At 33.2% G+C, this 19,102-nt stretch overlaps 2 protein-coding genes across 5 annotated transcripts in view; both read left to right on the plus strand.

Annotated features, from left to right (window-relative positions):
* Positions 1–7,317, plus strand: part of LOC143252513 (sterol O-acyltransferase 1-like) — a 31,408-nt gene extending 24,091 nt beyond the window's left edge. The window contains 7 exon segments of the mRNA XM_076504760.1: positions 1,235–1,288; positions 1,291–1,330; positions 1,658–1,931; positions 2,610–2,708; positions 3,130–3,262; positions 5,008–5,150; positions 6,111–7,317. Coding sequence (XP_076360875.1) covers positions 1,235–1,288; positions 1,291–1,330; positions 1,658–1,931; positions 2,610–2,708; positions 3,130–3,262; positions 5,008–5,150; positions 6,111–6,173 — 806 coding nt within the window. The 3' untranslated portion in view covers positions 6,174–7,317.
* A 6,526-nt stretch (positions 7,318–13,843) lies between these two features.
* Positions 13,844–19,102, plus strand: part of LOC143252514 (papilin-like) — a 47,827-nt gene continuing 42,568 nt past the window's right edge. For 2 of the 4 annotated variants that reach the window (XM_076504762.1, XM_076504764.1), the window contains exon 1: positions 13,844–13,999. In XM_076504762.1, coding sequence (XP_076360877.1) covers positions 13,942–13,999 — 58 coding nt within the window. In that variant the 5' untranslated portion in view covers positions 13,844–13,941. The remainder of the gene's footprint in view (positions 14,000–19,102) is intronic. The other 2 variants (XM_076504761.1, XM_076504763.1) reach the window with 1 other exon arrangement.

Consider the following 19,102-nt stretch of genomic DNA (forward strand, 5'->3'; position numbering starts at 1 on the left):
TAACTCATCATTTTTTTTATCTGGGACTGATGCACCAATGTGTGGTCTGTGTAACACTCATGTCACAATAAGCCACATTTTACTTTCTTGCCATCGTTAGGACTCTCAATGACAGCACCATTTTAAACATGTTCTGTCCAAAGGTTTGTCCATAATGTTAGACAGTGTTATTGGTGATGGTGACACTGTCTACGTTAGAAATGTTTTTTGTGTTTTAAAGGCCATTAATCTTTTTAATGCCATTTAAATTTTTTAATTTATACATTAGACCTCTTTTAATGTGATTCCCTTTTAAGAATCAAAGTGCATCTAATTCGATTTGAAATTAGGAAATGGCCATAACATCAAATAACTCAATCAGGACTGGAAAGGCCAACTTCAGGTGACTAACACTGCTGTTTTAACCACCCGTTAATCATCCTTGCAAGTTATGATTAAATATTTGCTGCAAGTATTTTAAAACTTTTATTACTGTTTCAAAATGGCCATAACATCAAATAACTTGGAACCAGGACTGGAAAGGCTAACTTCAGGTGACTTACGGTGATTTCTGTTCTTACCTGTTAGTCTTCCTGGCAAGTTATGCTATAGAAAGTCCTTTACAACTTGTATCACTGTAGTTTTTCTCTTAACATTGTAGACGGGTTGTAAACATTGGTTTTGTGCTATTTATTTTTTTAAAACTTTGTTTTGTTTTCCCTTAATTTCCTTTTATGAATTTTACTAAATTTACTTTTAACATTTTACCAGATGTTTGGCACAGATAGCCTAGCTGCTTTGTGCCATAAAACACCAACCAACTAACCATAAACTTCTTGCACTGTAGAGGGTGAAGATATATTTGTGAAAAATTAGTAATAAAATTGCTCACTAGGATGAAAACAGTTTAGAGGCTAGATCTTAATATAAAATGACATAGGTTTTATGAAATTCAATTTGTTTTTACAACTAATTAATAAAAGACTAAAAATACTTTATTTCCAGATTTACTCTTGTTAGGCCTAATTTGTTTGTATAACAGTACATAAATAAGAATGGATAAAGTATGAGGACTTTGCAATTTTTATTTCAGTTTTTTTATTGAGAATATTTAAATCAAATTTTTAAATCAAAGTTTGATAGAAACTTTAATGTGAACTAATTAAAAACTAAGGAATTTGTAGTCAGATAGCTTTTAATAGGTATTCATATATACACTTATATAGATACATGAATAAATTGTTCTATTTTCCAGATGGAGAAAAAGAGGACAATACCCCATGTCCAGATTTTGGGAAATTCTTGTACTTCCTTTTGTCCCAACTCTTGTCTACAGGGATAGTTATCCCAGGTTGGAAACTTTATGCAGTTTTGATTCTAACATGTTATAAAGTAAATTTAATTTTATCTAGATTTATAAGTTATAAAATTATTGCATCAATAACACAGTTTACAAAAGTTGTTATACCTAGCCTTATGAAGGTAATGGTGACACCCTTTTGAAAGGTGGGTTCGTAGGTCACTGATGAAACTCAGTTTTTGCCATGTTTTTATGACTTGTAGGCAAAAGTTGTGGTTATTGTAGTTAGCAAAGATATACATTAATATCAATCAAGTTGAAACTAACAGAAGTTTTCAGTTGCATTATATTTTAACATATATTTTTTATTTATTGTAGGACACCTTGTATTAGGTGGCGCTTTGTGGCCATGAATTTTCTTCAGGTACTTGCTTGTTTATTCTATGTGTACTATATATTTGAGCGATTCTGCGTGCCAGCTTTCCAGAGGTTTGGGCACGAAAGAGTTACCCCACGAGAGTTTCTTGTGGCTGTGTTTGGGTGCATGATGCCTGGTACCTTACTTCTTTTCATTTCTTTTTTTGCTGTTTTACATTTGTGGATGAACGCTTTTGCTGAAATGATGCGTTTTGGAGATCGAATGTTTTACAAAGTGAGTTTTTGTCAGAATCTGTTTTTTTTTGTTTTTGTGTTAATTATGTATAAGATTTTAAGAATTGTTTTAAGTAATGCAATGTTGTGGAGGTTCAAAGTTAATTGCTGAAGCTTTTGTTCCAACTAATGTTTTTATCATTTTAGAGACTGGTAATACTTTATTTATGTAATGAAAATGGATAAGGTTTGTTCACTTACATTGGATTTTTTGATAGAAAATATTTGTAATAAGACTAATTCATTGATCATAACTATTCATTTAATCTTTTTTGAGCCGAGTTACACAATAAACAATATATGCTATGTATACTATGGGTATTGAAATCCAGTTTGTTTGGTGTGATAAATCTTTGTACTTATGGCTTTTTTGTTGTTGAATTAATTGTATCTGGACATTTCACATGTGCACAGAAAGTTTTTAAAGTTTTAAGTTTTATATTATAAATTGTTTATTGAACAGTTAAATATAAAATCATTAATGTTTTTTACACAAAGTTTTGATATAACTTTTATTATTGATGTTGTATTATGTTTGTTTAAGAACCTCAATGGCAAAGCCAAACCTTTAATAACTATATATTTATATATATATACATATTGAAGATTGCATATTTATTGCTTCATAATTTGTTGTTCATTGGATAGCTGTTTTATAATTTTATACTCTTAATACTAGGACTGGTGGAATTCCACATCATTTGCCAATTATTACAGAACATGGAATGTCGTTGTCCACGATTGGCTGTATACTTATGTTTATAAAGATATGCATCAAGTAAGTTTACAAAGAACTGCTTGCAGTGTTATATTGTTTCAAGTTGAATAAGAAATTTTGATTCACAAATGTACCTTTGTTGTTTGTTTCTCAAACTAATGAGTTTTAAAATAAGTTGTAGAGTTTTGAAAATTTTGAAAACTAGTAGTGGAGAAAAAACGTTTGATCCCATAAACAATTACATTTTCTTAGTTTTAACTGAAACTACATAGGTCCAGTTAACTAGAACTTCAGCATTTTGTTTATAAATTACCTATTTGGAACATCAAATGCAATAAAATTATAAGCTGATGTTCTTTGAAAATATTCTAAACGAACAAATGAAGTGTTAATTTTTGATTATATATAATTTCTAAAGTTTGAAAAACTACTGAAACGTTTGTTTGTTTATCAACTGCAGAATTATGATTACTTATTTCAGGTTATGGGAATCAAAAGTATGGCTCCAATGTTTACTGTGTTTATGCTGTCTGCTGTTATTCATGAGTATATTGTGACATTCTCCTTCAAATTCTTCTATCCTGTTCTCTTTGTGCAGTTTGGTGGTTTTGGAGGTAAGTGTTAAGTACTATGCCAAGTTGTAAGTTTAAGAAAACTTAAATTCTCTTGAGCACTTAGATACTGGAGTTAAATATAATGAAACTTCTAAAACCACAGTGGCCATCAGAGTTTCCACACTATAACTGTTAAAATTTGATATATATTTTACAAAGTCTGAAGAGCTTGCAGAAAACATTACAAGAAAACAGAAAATCAGTTTTTTAATTAAGTATTTTCCTAAATATTTGTTCATGAATATGTAGGATTATAGTGCTAACTAATCCAAGTAAAAAGTAATTTTCATGTTAAAAAATGCTTTTCTTCACCTGAAAATTTTCAAGTTTAATTTATGTAAGTCTAAAACTACCTAAACAAATATCAAACGTTTTTCTTAGTAGAACTTTATTATATATTATTTTCTCAATCTTAACTCATTCAAATTGATTGACCTTATAATAATCATAAAAAAAATGAAATAAATATGAATATATCTTTTATTTCTAAGTTGACTGCAGATTGAAACAGAAAATTACAGTTGTTTATCATGAATAATTTGAAGCTTGTAACAGTCTCTGTCTATTTATATTTAAGTTTATTGGTTATTGAACGTTTTCTAATTAATAATCCCACCACAGGAGTTGTGAATCACTCGAAGAATGCATAGCTCATTACAATATTGAATGACATAACATGAATATACCAAAATAATAGTTATTGTTATTTTTTGTTGTGTTGTCAAATCTAATAAGTTTAATTTTTTTACGCTTAAATTATTTTTATAGCTATAAATAACATACACAAAATATAATACTCACTGTAGAACTCATGTTGTTTTTCTGTTCGTTACTAATGAAATTTGGTTCTTTTTATAATGATAATTTTAATAAAAAGTAATAAATTTTACTTAGTTATATAATGCATGTAAGAATACAGAATAGTAATGCATACAATGTCCTGTAACTATTGTGATTTTAATTGGCTTACTAACTAAGACAAGAGGGGCTTAGATAAATTCACTTTGCTGTACAATCAGAACACTGAGACATAAGTTTTCAAACTGGAGATAAAGTTGAAAATGCTTGAAACAACACAAAGGTATACATCATTTGATAGATTAGAACTTGACCTTTCTATTGGTTATAAATACACACATCAGAGAGAACTATAAGGTATTTGTGAAAGAGAATTTGAGTATGGCAAGTCAGACCTATTTTCTCTTTAAACAAGCAAGGTTTAAAAAAGACTTGCCTTAGTATTATCTATATTATAATGAGTAATTTACATTAAATTCTGTACTTCAAAGGGGGGATATAGATAAATTAGATAAGAGGGAAGACCTGAAGAACAAATGTCACGGTTCTCATACTAGGTTGGTAAAAGTCTTTTAAATTTTGTTTACAGCAATGATATATATATATATAACCACAAATAGGGTAACAGACAGACAGACCTGTATTTGCTGCTATATTTTCTATGGTATCCAATACAACAGCATATTTTAGTAACATTTTCTTAACTTAAACTGGCAATATTTTTTGTTATGTACACTAAAGATATTCATAAAGTTTTTTTGTCATTCATCTCTGTTTAATGTTGTTAGAATTGATATTGTGGAAATGGTAAAAACTACATAAAGTGATGCTTAATTTTTTATAAACCATTTACAAATTGAAGATTTTATGCCAAAATATCTGAGTATAAGGTTTATAAAGAAATTTTGAATGGCAAAACATGTTTCCTTTCTTTTGTTTCTTTGCAGTGATTTTTGTTTTCCTGACCAATAAACGAAAAGCACAAAGCTGGAATATCTTTATATGGTTGGCTCTTTTTGTTGGTACTGGATTATTAATGTGCCTGTACAGTATGGAGTGGTATGCTAGAACAAACTGTCCACCTGTTTTGGTAAGTACAAGAGCCAGCCTGTGATAAGTAGTGGTAGTGCTGCTAGTTCTTTACTTTGTGTGAACCAAATTTTCCTCCTGTTTATACTTTTTAATTTAAAAGTCCTGCTTTTAGTAACTGATCTCTCTCTCTCTCTCTCTCTTCCTACTTTCTAATATGTAGAATGAACTTGGTTTTTCCATTTCTCTCAGTGTCATCTGCTTTGACTATAGGGATGGCAGAGTGCCTTCATAGGACAGATTTCCATCAGTCAGAGAAATTGGATTGTTAAAATTGAAAACCTGACTTTAAGTTTATTAGCTAAAACAGCTACTTTCAAACATTCAGATGAAGGTTACAGGTATACAACTTTGGAAAAAACTGAAATATTGTTGATCAACAAATATATCAATCATTAATGTAATTAATCAATGGTTTTCAGAAGCAAAGCGTGCATGACATTGTGTCATGGCTGAATATGTAAGATTTTCATAAGTGTTTTATGCACAATTGGTGAATCTGCAGAGAAATGTGAAAGTGACTTGATATGACTTTAATAATGACTGTAAAATTATTACAAATTATTGGTGATTATTTGTCTTCCATTTTGGATTTAGAGTAAAGAACACTGGAAGCCTGAAAGTATATCATGAGCTAAAGTACTGCTTCATGAATAATAGTCAGTTGAGTTTCTCTTTGCTGCTATCCTTGTTAATTATGTATTACTTATCCTTTTCTGTAGACTCATTTTCACATTTGTTTGTGCACCAAGTTGTGTTTTCTGATTTTCATGTTGTCTTCTAAGGAGTATGCTTAAGTAATTACAGTCAAGAAACTAGTGCAAGGTTTTTTTTTAAACAATATGCTGCCTGTATAGAAAACAAAGTATGGACTAAATTAAATGTACTTGTATAAAAATGCCCAGATTTTAATACCATACAAACAACACAAGATTCACCAGTTAACTGTCTTTATTTACAGGATTCTTTCTTCGACTACATGATACCTCGATCGTGGATGTGTAGTGCTTTTACACTGAAGTAAACCACAAGTCAAACTACAATGTTAAGTTCCATTGTGGAGTTTATTTAACTAAACAATGACCAAAGAAGGGGGATGACAGTAATTGTCATAAGAGATCAGTCCAACATTATTTACATTTTTAACAAACATCAAAGGATGTAAAGAAAAATTTTTTTTCTTTTTAACACTAAGTTGCTGTAATGTGTATAGTGAAAATGGTATGTTGTGCTTCATATTTGCTGCATTCTTTTTGATTGGTAAATTTGAACACTGAGTTTAAAACTGAACATTGTGTGTCACTTCTTACAAACTTGAATTTTCCAATACATATTTGTTAGTGGTTCTTCTCAAAGGTTCAAGTATTATAAATATTCAGTGTGATTGAATATTTGTTAGTATAATTTAGGTCATTTTGCTGATACTTTTTGAAAATCTGAATAGTTGCTAATTTGATTTAGGTATCCATACTTTATGTTTTGCCAATACTTGTTTGAAAGTTTAACAGAAGAGCCAACTACACTTTTTTTTTTTTTTCACAATGATTTTATTAATAATCTGTAATCACTGAAAGAAAATGATATTGAATGTAATTAAATGTTTGCCATTTTATTTCGGGTATTCATGTTTCACATTTTGCTGGTATTTTTGGAAACCTTGATTACTAGTGATTTATAACTTAAAATGAGAAGAGAAACAAGTGGACTAGTGGCCATAATTAAGGAGAAATGTGCTGTTTGATATAGATAACGATTACATTTTTTTTAATGTTTATTTTTATAGTTATTTCAGTTATCTAGTTCTTAATTATACTTCAGTCATTTTTGTAAGATAGGTTATTAATTAATTTGAGTTAACCACGAATTTTTTGGTATTAAAAGTTCCTCCAAAACCTGAAGAAGAGTTGTAGTAAAGCCTGGCATTCTTTGATGGAAAAAATATTTCTTAACTGCATAAGCATATGAACAAAATGTTGTATTTATCTGTCCATATATATTTGTAAAAAAAAGTTTTTTAGATAAAAAGATAAAGAAATCATTATGAATATGTGAAAACCAGTTTCACAACACTGGAGTATAACATTCACATTTTGATTGTTTGATTTATTGGAAAGCTGAAGAGTAATAGTTTATTTTAGTCAGTTGTTAATAAATAGAAGTTGAAGTAATTTCTGGTGGTGGTGTTTAATTATTTTTATTACATATAATTTTAGAATGCTTAATTATTGAGTACGTACAAAACTGTGAAACTGCTTTAAAAATGTGCGATTTTATAGAATGATTAGAATAACTGTAAAGAGTATTTGTATGTCACTCTGTTGGATAATTTATGCTCTTTAGTGGAAGTCTGAAGGCCTACAAGTCTAACAAAATGGTTTTGACATCAGGTTATACACACGACATTAAACACATTAGGTTTGAAGAATTACATCTTCCAAGCTATAGGGTTAAAACTATTTCAACACTGTAACAAACATGCTATTAAACACATTGTTTGGAGAATTACAGTTACCAAGCTGTCTCAACACTGATACTGACATGCTATTAATTAAAAACGTTAGGTTTAGAGAATTACACTGACATTACTAACGAGGTAAATCTTCCTTTTTTTGTCTTTTTTTTGTTTCATGTTAAAGGTCTATGTTTATCAGACTGAAAGCTATTCTTGTTAGCTTATGGTAAGTATTAGGAAGAAGCTGTAGGGGATTGTTCATTAAGGGTCATGTTCTGTTTCTGTCATGTAAAAATCAAAGCCAGATAGCCGAGTAATGTAATAATTCAAATTTAGGGGTTAGCTGGAAAATACTGTTTACACAGTGTTCTGGGACTAGGAACAGGCACAACTATTTGAAGTTGGTGTTATTTTTAAGGATAGTTTGTTAAATGTTATACCTCTTAGCAACCTCAGCCACATGGAGAAAATGACGGACTGTTAGCTAGATTTTGATTGGCTTAAAATAACATTGTTTTAATAACTTAATGAGTGGTGCTTGTTCAGACGATGATGTTTCGTGTGTAAATGTTTAGTACACCGTGGTGGTGATGGGTCTTTACAAAACCACGACGTATTTCATGTCTTTAACGTACATGGCGATCCACAGTGGATCAGCGGTAATGTTTACAGTCTTATAAGGCTGAAACTTCGCTAAAATAAACAAACTTGTAGGATATTTCGAAAAAAATAAATGAATAAAAATAGGCCCACTAGTCAGGGCGCTCGACTCGCTATTTGATGGTCATGAGCTGAAACCCCGTTACCAAACAACTACTAGATTATTAAATGTTTGTTTAATAAAATATTTTAGCTAATATTTGATAAATTTAAATATTTATTCCTGTAGGTTTTTACCAGTTTTGACCACAAACATATTTTATTAGTTCTATAGGTAGAGGAAACAATAGTTTAAATTTTGGAGACAAAGTATATAACTTTCAGAAAGTTAAACCATAAATTTTGCGTCTAAAAAAAAAAAAAACCTTTAGCTCATGCGCACTGTCGCTTTTACCGCTACTCAATTGTCAAGTGTAGTTGAAAGGAATGTTTAGACCACATATGCTGTCACCTTTATTAAACGAAAAATATCCTTTTCGGACTCCTGGTCCTTCAGGAAGGGCCACATTCCCTTTTTCAATGTACAAACAGAACAAAAGGAATAACAATTTGGCAGGAAGTAGTGAAAAATTAATAAGAAATATAGATGGAAATATATTTGCTTTGTGTGTAGAAAGAAGTTCTGGACTGTCGGCAATGTGTATCATGTTGGAAATAGAAGTGAAGGATTTTATTTCCATAACATTAAGATAAATTAAAAACACATCACAAGTTAGAGAAGGACCTCTCTTATTCGGCGAGAGTATTAAATGTTTCCATTACAACAGTGGACAGTTCATGGTTTAAATTGATTCTGAGGACTGCTTCGCAACCCTCATTCTAAAGGTCAGTTCTACAAACGAAGGGGAAAAGAAAGAATTATCCTGATGGCTTTTGCTAATTTTTAATGGGGGAGGAGATCAGGAAAAAATGTTGGAAAGAGTTCATAGTTCAAAATGTTTCTCAGAGTGGGGTTAGCGCTTTTTTAAACTCCTTCATGTAGCTGTGCGCAAAATTCAAAACAAACCAAGCCGGACCGTATCTATAGTAAATAGGAACGCATTCTGGTGTTCAAAGCAATTTGTGAATGTTCACACACTTACAGCGGTGAGAATAATAATATATATTTTACGTAGAATAATAGATAATGAAGGTGTAATTCACCAACTCTCATCTTTGGTTTATAAAATATCTGTAGGTGATTAAAAAAATAATTTTATAAGCGGATTTAATTTAAAAGCGTTGTAGCTAGAGTTTTATTATAAGGTATATACACAACTAACGGTTTCAGTTTATTCATCTATTACTGGTAGGAGCGTCGAGAGTTAACACGGGCGTTGGGACAAACCTCTTCACCGGGCCTCCTTTCTCTTTTAACATTTTAAAGAACTTATTAACACTGCTTCCATGGACCAGGCACCCAGGATTTGGATTGTATGGGAAACTTTAATATATAACATCATTCCGTACTGAGCTAAAACCCTATTTATAGCGTTTTCATGTTGAACTAAAATTCCACACAAAGTTTTACGAAAAAAGTCGCAGATTTTGTGACGTTATCGTAAATTTTAAACTCCCGTCATACACAGTAGTAAACTTAGAAGACGTGCATATGGTATTGACTTACTCGCTTGGTTAAGATTAAACGTAATTTGTTGTGTTCTTGGCTATTTGTTCTCTTTCTTCGTTTTTAGAGTAGATACGAAGGCCTTGACTTTAGAGTTAGTGGGATAATTTTATCATCTTGATCAATGGTACTCTACCACTTTCAGTGCAGTTCGGATTGTACTGTAGGTTCGAGCTGAAACCCAGATTTCAATCGAGAAAAGTGCCATCTAGCTGTTTCAAAAGCTTGTTCTTCAATCTACAATGTCTTCTACTTTTTAAAATGTCATAAACTAATGCAAGTAGAACTTTACTCTGAATACATTTCTATGGCAGAGGAGCTTGTTGTACATCGTTGGCAGATGAGAATAGTTGTGTGTCATCATGTTTTTTAGAAATATCATTTCCAATCACGTTCAAAAGACCATCTGGATATCCTGGGAGTAACGTGGTGCATAGCATAATTAATAGAGTCACGCAGGTCGAAAGCAATTTTGTCAAGAGCACTGAAACTTGATACCTCCCGTCGAACTTCTTCATTTAGAAACTTTGATGTCACTGATGTCTGATGTCATTTCTTCGGTGTCACGAAGTCGAAGGGATTCCCATAAGGATCGCTAGACATTTCATCTTCATTACTCTCCTACTGAATAACATAACCAATCTTTTCTTTTAGTTCCTTCGCTCCTTTACTTTGATTTTATTGCCATTTTGACCTCTGGATCTAAACCGTTGCATCCACACTGACATCGAGAGCGTTTCCCACTAGTACCTCACATAAGCTTACAAGACCTTTTCTTCTTTTCCTGTATTATCTTTGCTTTATCAATACAAAATTAGTACACTTACTAATGTTGATCGTATGTCGATATCTGTTTTGTAGCCAGCACTGGATCTGGTTCTCACAAAGAGTGGCCCCCCGCTAGTACAGCGGTATGTCTCCGGATTTACAACGCTAAAATCAGGGGTTCGATTCCCCTCGGTGGGCTGAGCAGATAGCCTTTGTGGCTTTGCTAAAAGAAAAACACACAAACACACACACACAAAGAGTGCGACAATCGCCTACTTTCTGTCCAATTAGCTAAAAAAGGCGACCCTCATATTACGAGTTGAGTGCTTTAACCACCTGGTCATGCCGGGCTCATAAGAAGGACTAAAAACATGACTAAGAATTGGGAAAAATACAGCTAACTATAATGGTTATTTAGAATACTATCCTTTGAAAAAGAATTCCAGCAGTAAAAGATTACTAAAGGTTGAACAAAATATTCAATACTTTCTATACAAAATACTTTCTATTTGTAATTTAAGTATGGAGATATTAGACGTTCAGTGCTAAGTTAAATTTGTATCGAAAAAGGAATTTGAATCTGTCTGCAGTATAGTTATTTGGTAGAGTTTTAGACAGATAATTAATTATGAAACTTAGTTGAATGGGCGACACCTGCCCTACAGTAGAAACACAAGTATAGAGGGCGACGTTTCGAAAGTCTTCTATTCTAGTAAGTTACACTAAACTTGATAATACTACCATTTGGTGATGAAGATCCATTTAAGTGATGGAGAAGTCCCTGATTTGAAAAGAAAAAAACACACGAATATAATGGAGAAGCAACATAATAATGAAAAATCAAACATTTTCGTCAAATATTTGGTTTCCGGAAATTAACTTCGAAACATGAGTACTTATTCTTACGCACTCCACTGGTGCAGAGGTATGTGTGCGAACTTGTAAAATCAGCGTTCGATACCCGTGGTGAGCGGAGTACCCTTATCCCATTGGGTATCTTTGTGCTTAGCTACAAATGAACCCATTGTTATGGGTTACATAGAAGCAGACTTTTCTGTTTAAAGGGAATAACGTTTTAACAACTGTTTGGAAAGTTTTATCTAATGAATTAGCCGTGAACTGGTAAACTGCTTTTTGAATGAAACATATTTAGATATTAATATAAATTTACAAAAATTTACTTCCAGTTTATACCAAGAATATAATGATACCGGTTTGTGGTCTTTCCCTACTTTAATGTAAATTCCCATCTGGGTATTAGAGGAATTATGTTAATATGTACAGTTCCCGTCAATATAGTCGATTTTACAAAGTATATACCAAGACGAAGGAATTATCTGTGTTAATCTTAGACGTAGGATAGCCAACGCCCAATGAAAACTGTAGGAATAATGTTGTAAGGATTTACAATTTAGATATCGTCCAACGTTCATCACGCACTTTCCGTGGGAATGAGGCTAACCACATCCTATTTAGGATCAAAGGTCACATCTCATTAGTTGTGTGGAAACTTCTGTCATTCTCAAGTCCACCGACACAAGACATTCAACCCTTTGCAACAATGTGCTGTAATCTGACAATGTTCTTTAGCTTTTAATTTTGTTAAAAAACAATACACACAAATAGATAGATTATTATAACAGAACAAAGAGAAAAATAACATCGAAGGAAAATGCGGTTCCAACGATTCCTTACGCAACTCATGGTTTAAGCGATCAGATTAGAGACCTTTAAGGGTCAGAAATAGAGAGCCCTAATTCAGAAGTGTTGAGCAAAGACAGGGAGATTTACTAGTCAGCAACAGCCGCCGTCCTCGCGGCTAGTCTTAATCGAATAGGTGGACTGGCTGTAACGCTTTCGATCTTTTCAGAACTGAAAGTTCAGAACTTGTTCAGTGACACATATTTCCTCGAACTTCAAATTTTCCGATTGTCAACCCAGTACGACAATTTTTGGACTGACCATGTCAGTCCGCCGGCATAAAAGATAAGATTAAACAGAGTTTGGGAGAGAAACTACCAAAACGTATGCCGTGAAAGTTATATTAAAAAGTAAATAAACCAATATGCTTTGTATGTGAACGTTCACTGCACCAAATTTAAGAATATTGTATCGAACCAGAACTTTCAAAGGTTAAGGTTTAAGATTTAAAGCGTTATAATGGAACTGGTACACGAGGGTGCGTGCGTTTAGAAACATGACGAATAGCAAAGTCTTCAAAGAGAGTTAAAACTTTGTCAACTTTTAATACTTGATCTACTAGAAAACTCACCATTTATCTATAGAGTGTTTCTTTACAGTTAAAAACAAAGCTACACAATGCCCACCACGGGTATCGAAAACCGGTTTCTAGTTGTAAACCGGTTGTAGGTCTGCAGACATACCGCTGTGCCTACAGAGCGAAAGCAGTTGTGGCAGAAGAAAGGAATCAAGAACAGTAAGAGCCGGTTCTTATGTAGAAACCTCCCACGTGCAAATATTGAAGAGATATTGAGCAATCACCCAATCAACGTAAATTATAGCAAACGCCCTGGGCCCGGCATGGCCTAGCGCGTTAAGGCGTGCGCTTCGTAATCTGAGGGTCGCGGGTTCGCGCCCGAGTCGCGCCAAAACATGCTCGCCCTCCCAGCCGTGGGGGCGTTATAATGTGACGGTCAATCCCACTATTCGTTGGTCAAAGAGTAGCCCAAGAGTTGGCGGTGGGCGGTGATGACTAGCTGCCTTCCCTCTAGTCTTACACTGCTAAATTAGGGACGGCTAGCACAGTTAGCCCTCGAGTAGCTTTGTGCGAAATTCTAAAACAAACAAACAAAGCAAACGCCCTGTGAACGTAGTGACAGTATTACGTTGCACAGTATTAATATCCGAGTTTTAATGTGCACGTGACGTAATATATTAAATTATTTGATATATCATCAGTGTTTCTCCTTCTCACAGAAACAAATGAATCAGATAAATCAAACTAAGGTTACTTCCTTTATTTCTACACATAAGTTTTGTTCGTCTCTGTCGTGTTTCATTTATTCTGCTATCTTTCATCAGTTTCTGTTTCCCATCTGCTATTTACTGTTAAAAAAGCGACCTCTGTTAACATTTGGTGTGCGAATGAGAATATCCACCCGAACTTGTTAAATCGTCTACTCTGTAAACGATCTCTTGTTATGTTTACAGATAAAATCACGTGGGAAATATCTTTTCTCACTGTCTATAAAGGTTGTACTTACACAAATTAACCATTCTGTTCAGTCTCACAGATTGTGCATAGTTTAACATTTCACAAAGAGATACTGTAAGAGTGCAACGATCATGAAATTGTTGTTATTTGGATTAATTCATTCCATCTTCGTATGGACATCACTAGCATGTAAGTTACTTTCATTTGAAATTTCGAATTCTTATCAGAAAACACTATATTCAACCATCTAACGTTGTGAAGCGGTAACCAATAAACATTATTTTTAAATAAGTAACATTGCGAAGAAGTTACCAATAAATATTTTTGATTAGGTAACGTTGCGAAGGAGTTAGCAATAAAAAATAGTTTTAAAGTAGGTAACGTTGTTGTTTTGTATTTAAATATAAAGCTATACAAAGTGATATCTGCGCTCTTTTTAACGTGGGTATCGAAACCCAGATTCTAGTAATATAAATCCGCAAACATACCGCTGTGCTACTGGGATGGTGAGTAGGGGCTACTAATAAACATTACTTTTTAAGTAGATAACGTTGCGAATGGGTTATTAATAATCATTATTTTCAGACAGTCAAATACAACGAAATTAATGATGGTCATCACAAACAACAACAGCTCTGCACAATGGTTTTATTATTATTATTAGATCAACCTAAAAGATATTACATTTAGAAGATTACCCCTGAACAAACTGAATATTAATCAGTATGTAAAAATGTAAAATTCGAAATATTTACCAATTTAAAACATAACCACTACTTGAGAAACACTCAAGTCTGTGGACGAAGAACTTGTTTTGTGGCCAATAAGATTTGAAGACACACTGAATGGGTAGCAAAGAACCTGTTCTGTGATACCAATAAGATCTGAGACAGACTTATTGGGTAAAACAAGAACCTGCTTTCTGACCAGTAAGATCTGGAGACAGACTGAATGGGTAACAAATAACCTGCTTTCTGACCAGTAAGATCTGGAGACAGACTGAATGGGTAACAAATAACCTGCTTTGTGACCAGTAAGATCTGGAGACAGACTGAATTGGTAACGAAGAACTTGTTTTATGACCAGTAAGATCTGGAGACACACTGAATGGTTAAAAAAAGAACCTGCTTTCCGACCAGTAAGATCTGGAGACAGACTGAATTGGTAACAAAGAACTTGCTTTTTGACCAGTAAGATCTGGAGACAGACTGAATTGGTAACGAAGAACTACACTATGGACAATGTCAACCATCTTCAGCTGAGTAATGTCTGCTGTAGAGAATGTTTCTCACTGGAACTGCATATGGGTTTAATTCATCACGTGAGATACCGAGCACAATGTCAGTTGAAACAGTCGTACCTATGTTTGCTTCCTCTTTTTTACCATAGAAACCTCAATGTGTAGCTTTGTGACAACCCACAAAACAAACAAACGCCCTCACACTTTTTTTTTTCTTAAATAAACGGATGTTTATATCTGTTCAACTGAATCTTGCACCGACATGTTATTTACCTTCGCCATATTGGAACAACAACAGCTGTGGTCGTTTATTTCAGCACGCCATTTCCTACTGACGCTAAAATATTTTTATACATCAACAGAACGTTTTTATTTTGTCAGAACGCCATTCATTATGTGTAGCGGTAACCTTACGGGCTTTACAATGCTGTGATTAGGTGAGCCCCCCCCCCTTCAAAGTTCATTTTGTGTGTCTTACTTTCAAGCAGACCTGGGTTAATTTTGACGGATGATCATCAGATGGAACCCTCGACACAAAATTTAGTACATTCCATATATATTACAAGGGAACCTTTTATAAGTTGGATAAGGCGGGTCCCTTGGGTAGATACAGGGGCTATCCGTAAGTTATCACTGGCACATCATACTTCTTATTTTATCTTATTATTAATTTGTTTCGAATGGTGTGTCATAATTTGGTGTCGATTATAACAAGTGCGAGACGCCCCACTTTCCAATCAGGATAATTAAAACATGAAACTTACTAACGGGTGTTAACAGGCGGTGCGTTACTTAGGAAATTAATAAGACTTGTCCCACAATTAAACATTTTAACATTAAATTAGGTGCCAAACTATAAAACTGTAAATAATACATGGAAACCACACAAACAACTAATAACACTAATCAAGCATAATTAAGAAGACAATACATGGAGACAAGAGACAGAGAATTAAAAACACAAATAAACAAAATAAGAAACGAAATCAGAGCAGAAGTAAAATTATTAAAACAAGAAAAATGGGATGATTTCTGCTCCCAACTTAATTAAAAAGACAGATCCAAAACAATTTTGGAGACACCTAAAAAGACTCGCAAATGGAGACACAGTAATAAGAAATTACCCGCCACAAGAACACAATAATACCACAACATATACAAATAAAGAAAAAGCCGAAACATTCAAACAACAACTTCAAAACACGTTTAAAACACACAACGACCCAGACATGAACGTATACTTTTATAACAAAGTAAACAACTTCATAACAAATAACAGTGAACTATTTGAACCACTTTTTCCAGTCAACTTAAATAAGTATCAAATTAACAACACAAACCAATACACAAACATAATGCTAACAAACACAATTCCCGTACAATAACTCATAGAAGCAATAACTAACAAAAAAAATAAATCTCCAGGAGAAGATGGTGTACAAGCCATCCTTCCTAAAAAAGGCACTCCAAAATTATTTGATCAACTCACAGCAACTTTTAATTTATCATTATACTCTGGTTATATCCCGGTTTCTTGGAAGCATGCAAATGTATTAATATTCCATAAAGAAGGAAAGCCAGCCCATAACCAAAATAGGCAAAATAGACTACCGTGTAGGAAAAATTCTTAAAAGAATAATCAGTAATAGACTCTCCACATTCCTGTAGATAACATCAATATTACCAGAAGGACAAAATGGTTTCAGAAAACTCAGACAAACTATAGACAACTTAGTGAGATTAGCAGAAGCAGTTGTTGATAGTTTTAATAAACGAGAATGCACTGTCCCTTGCTTTCTCGATATTGAGAAGGCATTCGACCCTGCATGGCATAACGGTCTCCAGTTCTGAATGTAAGAAATGAGACTACCGTGGGGAACTATTCGCTGGCTGTCTATCTTTCTGGAAAACAGAATATGTAGAGTTAATGCTGAAGGAACCTTCTCCGAATGTTTTACTCCAGAAGCTGGTGTTCCTCAAGGAGGGGTGGTTAGCCCTATCCTATTTATCGTGTACGTGAATAATATACCTCTAAAAGATCCAAATAATGGATTCTCCTCACAGTTTGCTGACGATGTGGCAGTCTGGAAAAGTACACCAACACCAGCAATAGCAGCCACAAACATACAACCACAATTAAACAGAATAAGTGAATATTGTCAAACATATAGAATCGAAATATACACAACTAGTATTCACTAAGTTAACTAAACATAAAAAAGCACAACCGCAGATCTATATGAATGGAGAACTACTTCAGACTGCTACATCTGCAAACTTTTTAGGACTTACATTAGACTCAAAACTAACGTGAGTAAACCACATAAATAATATTAGAACAAAAATTTGGCGAAGAACAAACTATGCTAGGAGTCTAACTGGTAAAAACAGTGGAGCAATGGCAGATAACATCATAAAAATATATAAAACGTAGATTAGACCCATCATTGACTATGCAGCCCCTGCATGGATAAAAGCAAGTAAAAAAACTACTTCAAACAAAACTACAAATAATACAAAATACATACAACAGCTTATAAAGTACCCAGAACAACATTATCTGAATTCATGCATAAATACGCACACACAGAAACAATAGCAGATAGACATAGTACAATAAACTATTCTGACAAAAATTGGAGAAAAAATGAACTAGTAAGTGAACTTGACAGGTACTGTTTACATGATGAGGATAGACCTAAGCACCTTTCACCAGTGAATGTATATTTTCTAAATAAATAAAAGGTCACCTATAAACTAGACTCCACATTAGTTTAGGGGTCAATTACTAAAAATTGAAAGGGTTTTTCATGTAAATGCTTTATAGTTAATATGAAAATGCAAATAATTATAGAACTATAAAGATACATTATTTATTTGCACCAAGTGTATGTACAGATTGTGTATGGACATTGTCCTGAAAGGGTCTGAGTAAGTCCGGGTTACTTTGGCCCTCGTGTACAATACATAAATACACTTGACAGTTACAAAACCAAAATTTAAAGGAAGGAGGAAGAGGTTAGTGAAAACTGACACTCCTGGGTAGATAAACATCTATACCCAAACACCTATAAGAGAGAGAGAGTGCCAAATTATTAGTTTAATGGATCAAGCAACATAGGTTCTGTTACATCTCTCGAAGATATAATGAATGCAATTTCATATTAATTCACCAGTGTGAGGGCTCTAAAACCAAAAGGTCTCAAATAGTCATTTGGCTTGTTTGAGATCTAGGCCGGCATTGCTATTGTTTCAATGATGAATTAACACATGAGCTCGTTTTAACAGTTTGAAAATTTAAAGCGAGGATCGATATAATATATTTTGCTCTGAAATGAACCACGCTATTGTGGGAAATTCAAGTTATTGGGGTTTGATGTCAGGCAATATAAAACGATAAGTTTCGATTTACTGTCATTTTCAGAAGAATTTTCATTATATTCGTGTCACCTCTGAACTTTGGTGTTACAGCTCTAAACTTTCGTGTCGCAACTCTGAAAGTTGGTATTTTAACTTTAAATTTTGAAGTCACAACTCTGAACTTCAGTGTCACAACTTTGAAGTCTTGTATCTTAACTATGAACTTGCGTGTCAAAATTTTGAGATTTGGTGTCACAACTCTGTACTTCAGTGTCACAACTCTGAAGTTTGGTACTCTAACTCTAAGCTTTGGTGTCCCAATTCTTAACTTTCGTGTCACTACATTGAACGAAGGACAAGAAACTGTACACTTGAAAATTTCTTCTACGTTCATTTAGTAAGAAATTCAGATTTGAAACATAAGAGAATAAAACGCATCATGTTGGGGATACAAAATCATCACGTACGTTAAACAACTTCATGACTTATAATATTTCTAACTGAAATTATTTACTTATAATAGTTCTATATCAGTATATTTACTGATAATAGATCTGAGTATATTTGCTTATAATGGTTCTTTCTGAGTAAATTTGCTTATAATACATGTTTCTATCAGAGTATATATGCGTACAATACTTCTATGTGAGTATATTTACTTATGCTTCTTCTACCTGAGTATATTTAATTAT

Source organism: Tachypleus tridentatus, chromosome 6 (genome assembly GCF_004210375.1).
Source record: "Tachypleus tridentatus isolate NWPU-2018 chromosome 6, ASM421037v1, whole genome shotgun sequence".
NCBI classification, from domain to species: domain Eukaryota; kingdom Metazoa; phylum Arthropoda; class Merostomata; order Xiphosura; family Limulidae; genus Tachypleus; species Tachypleus tridentatus.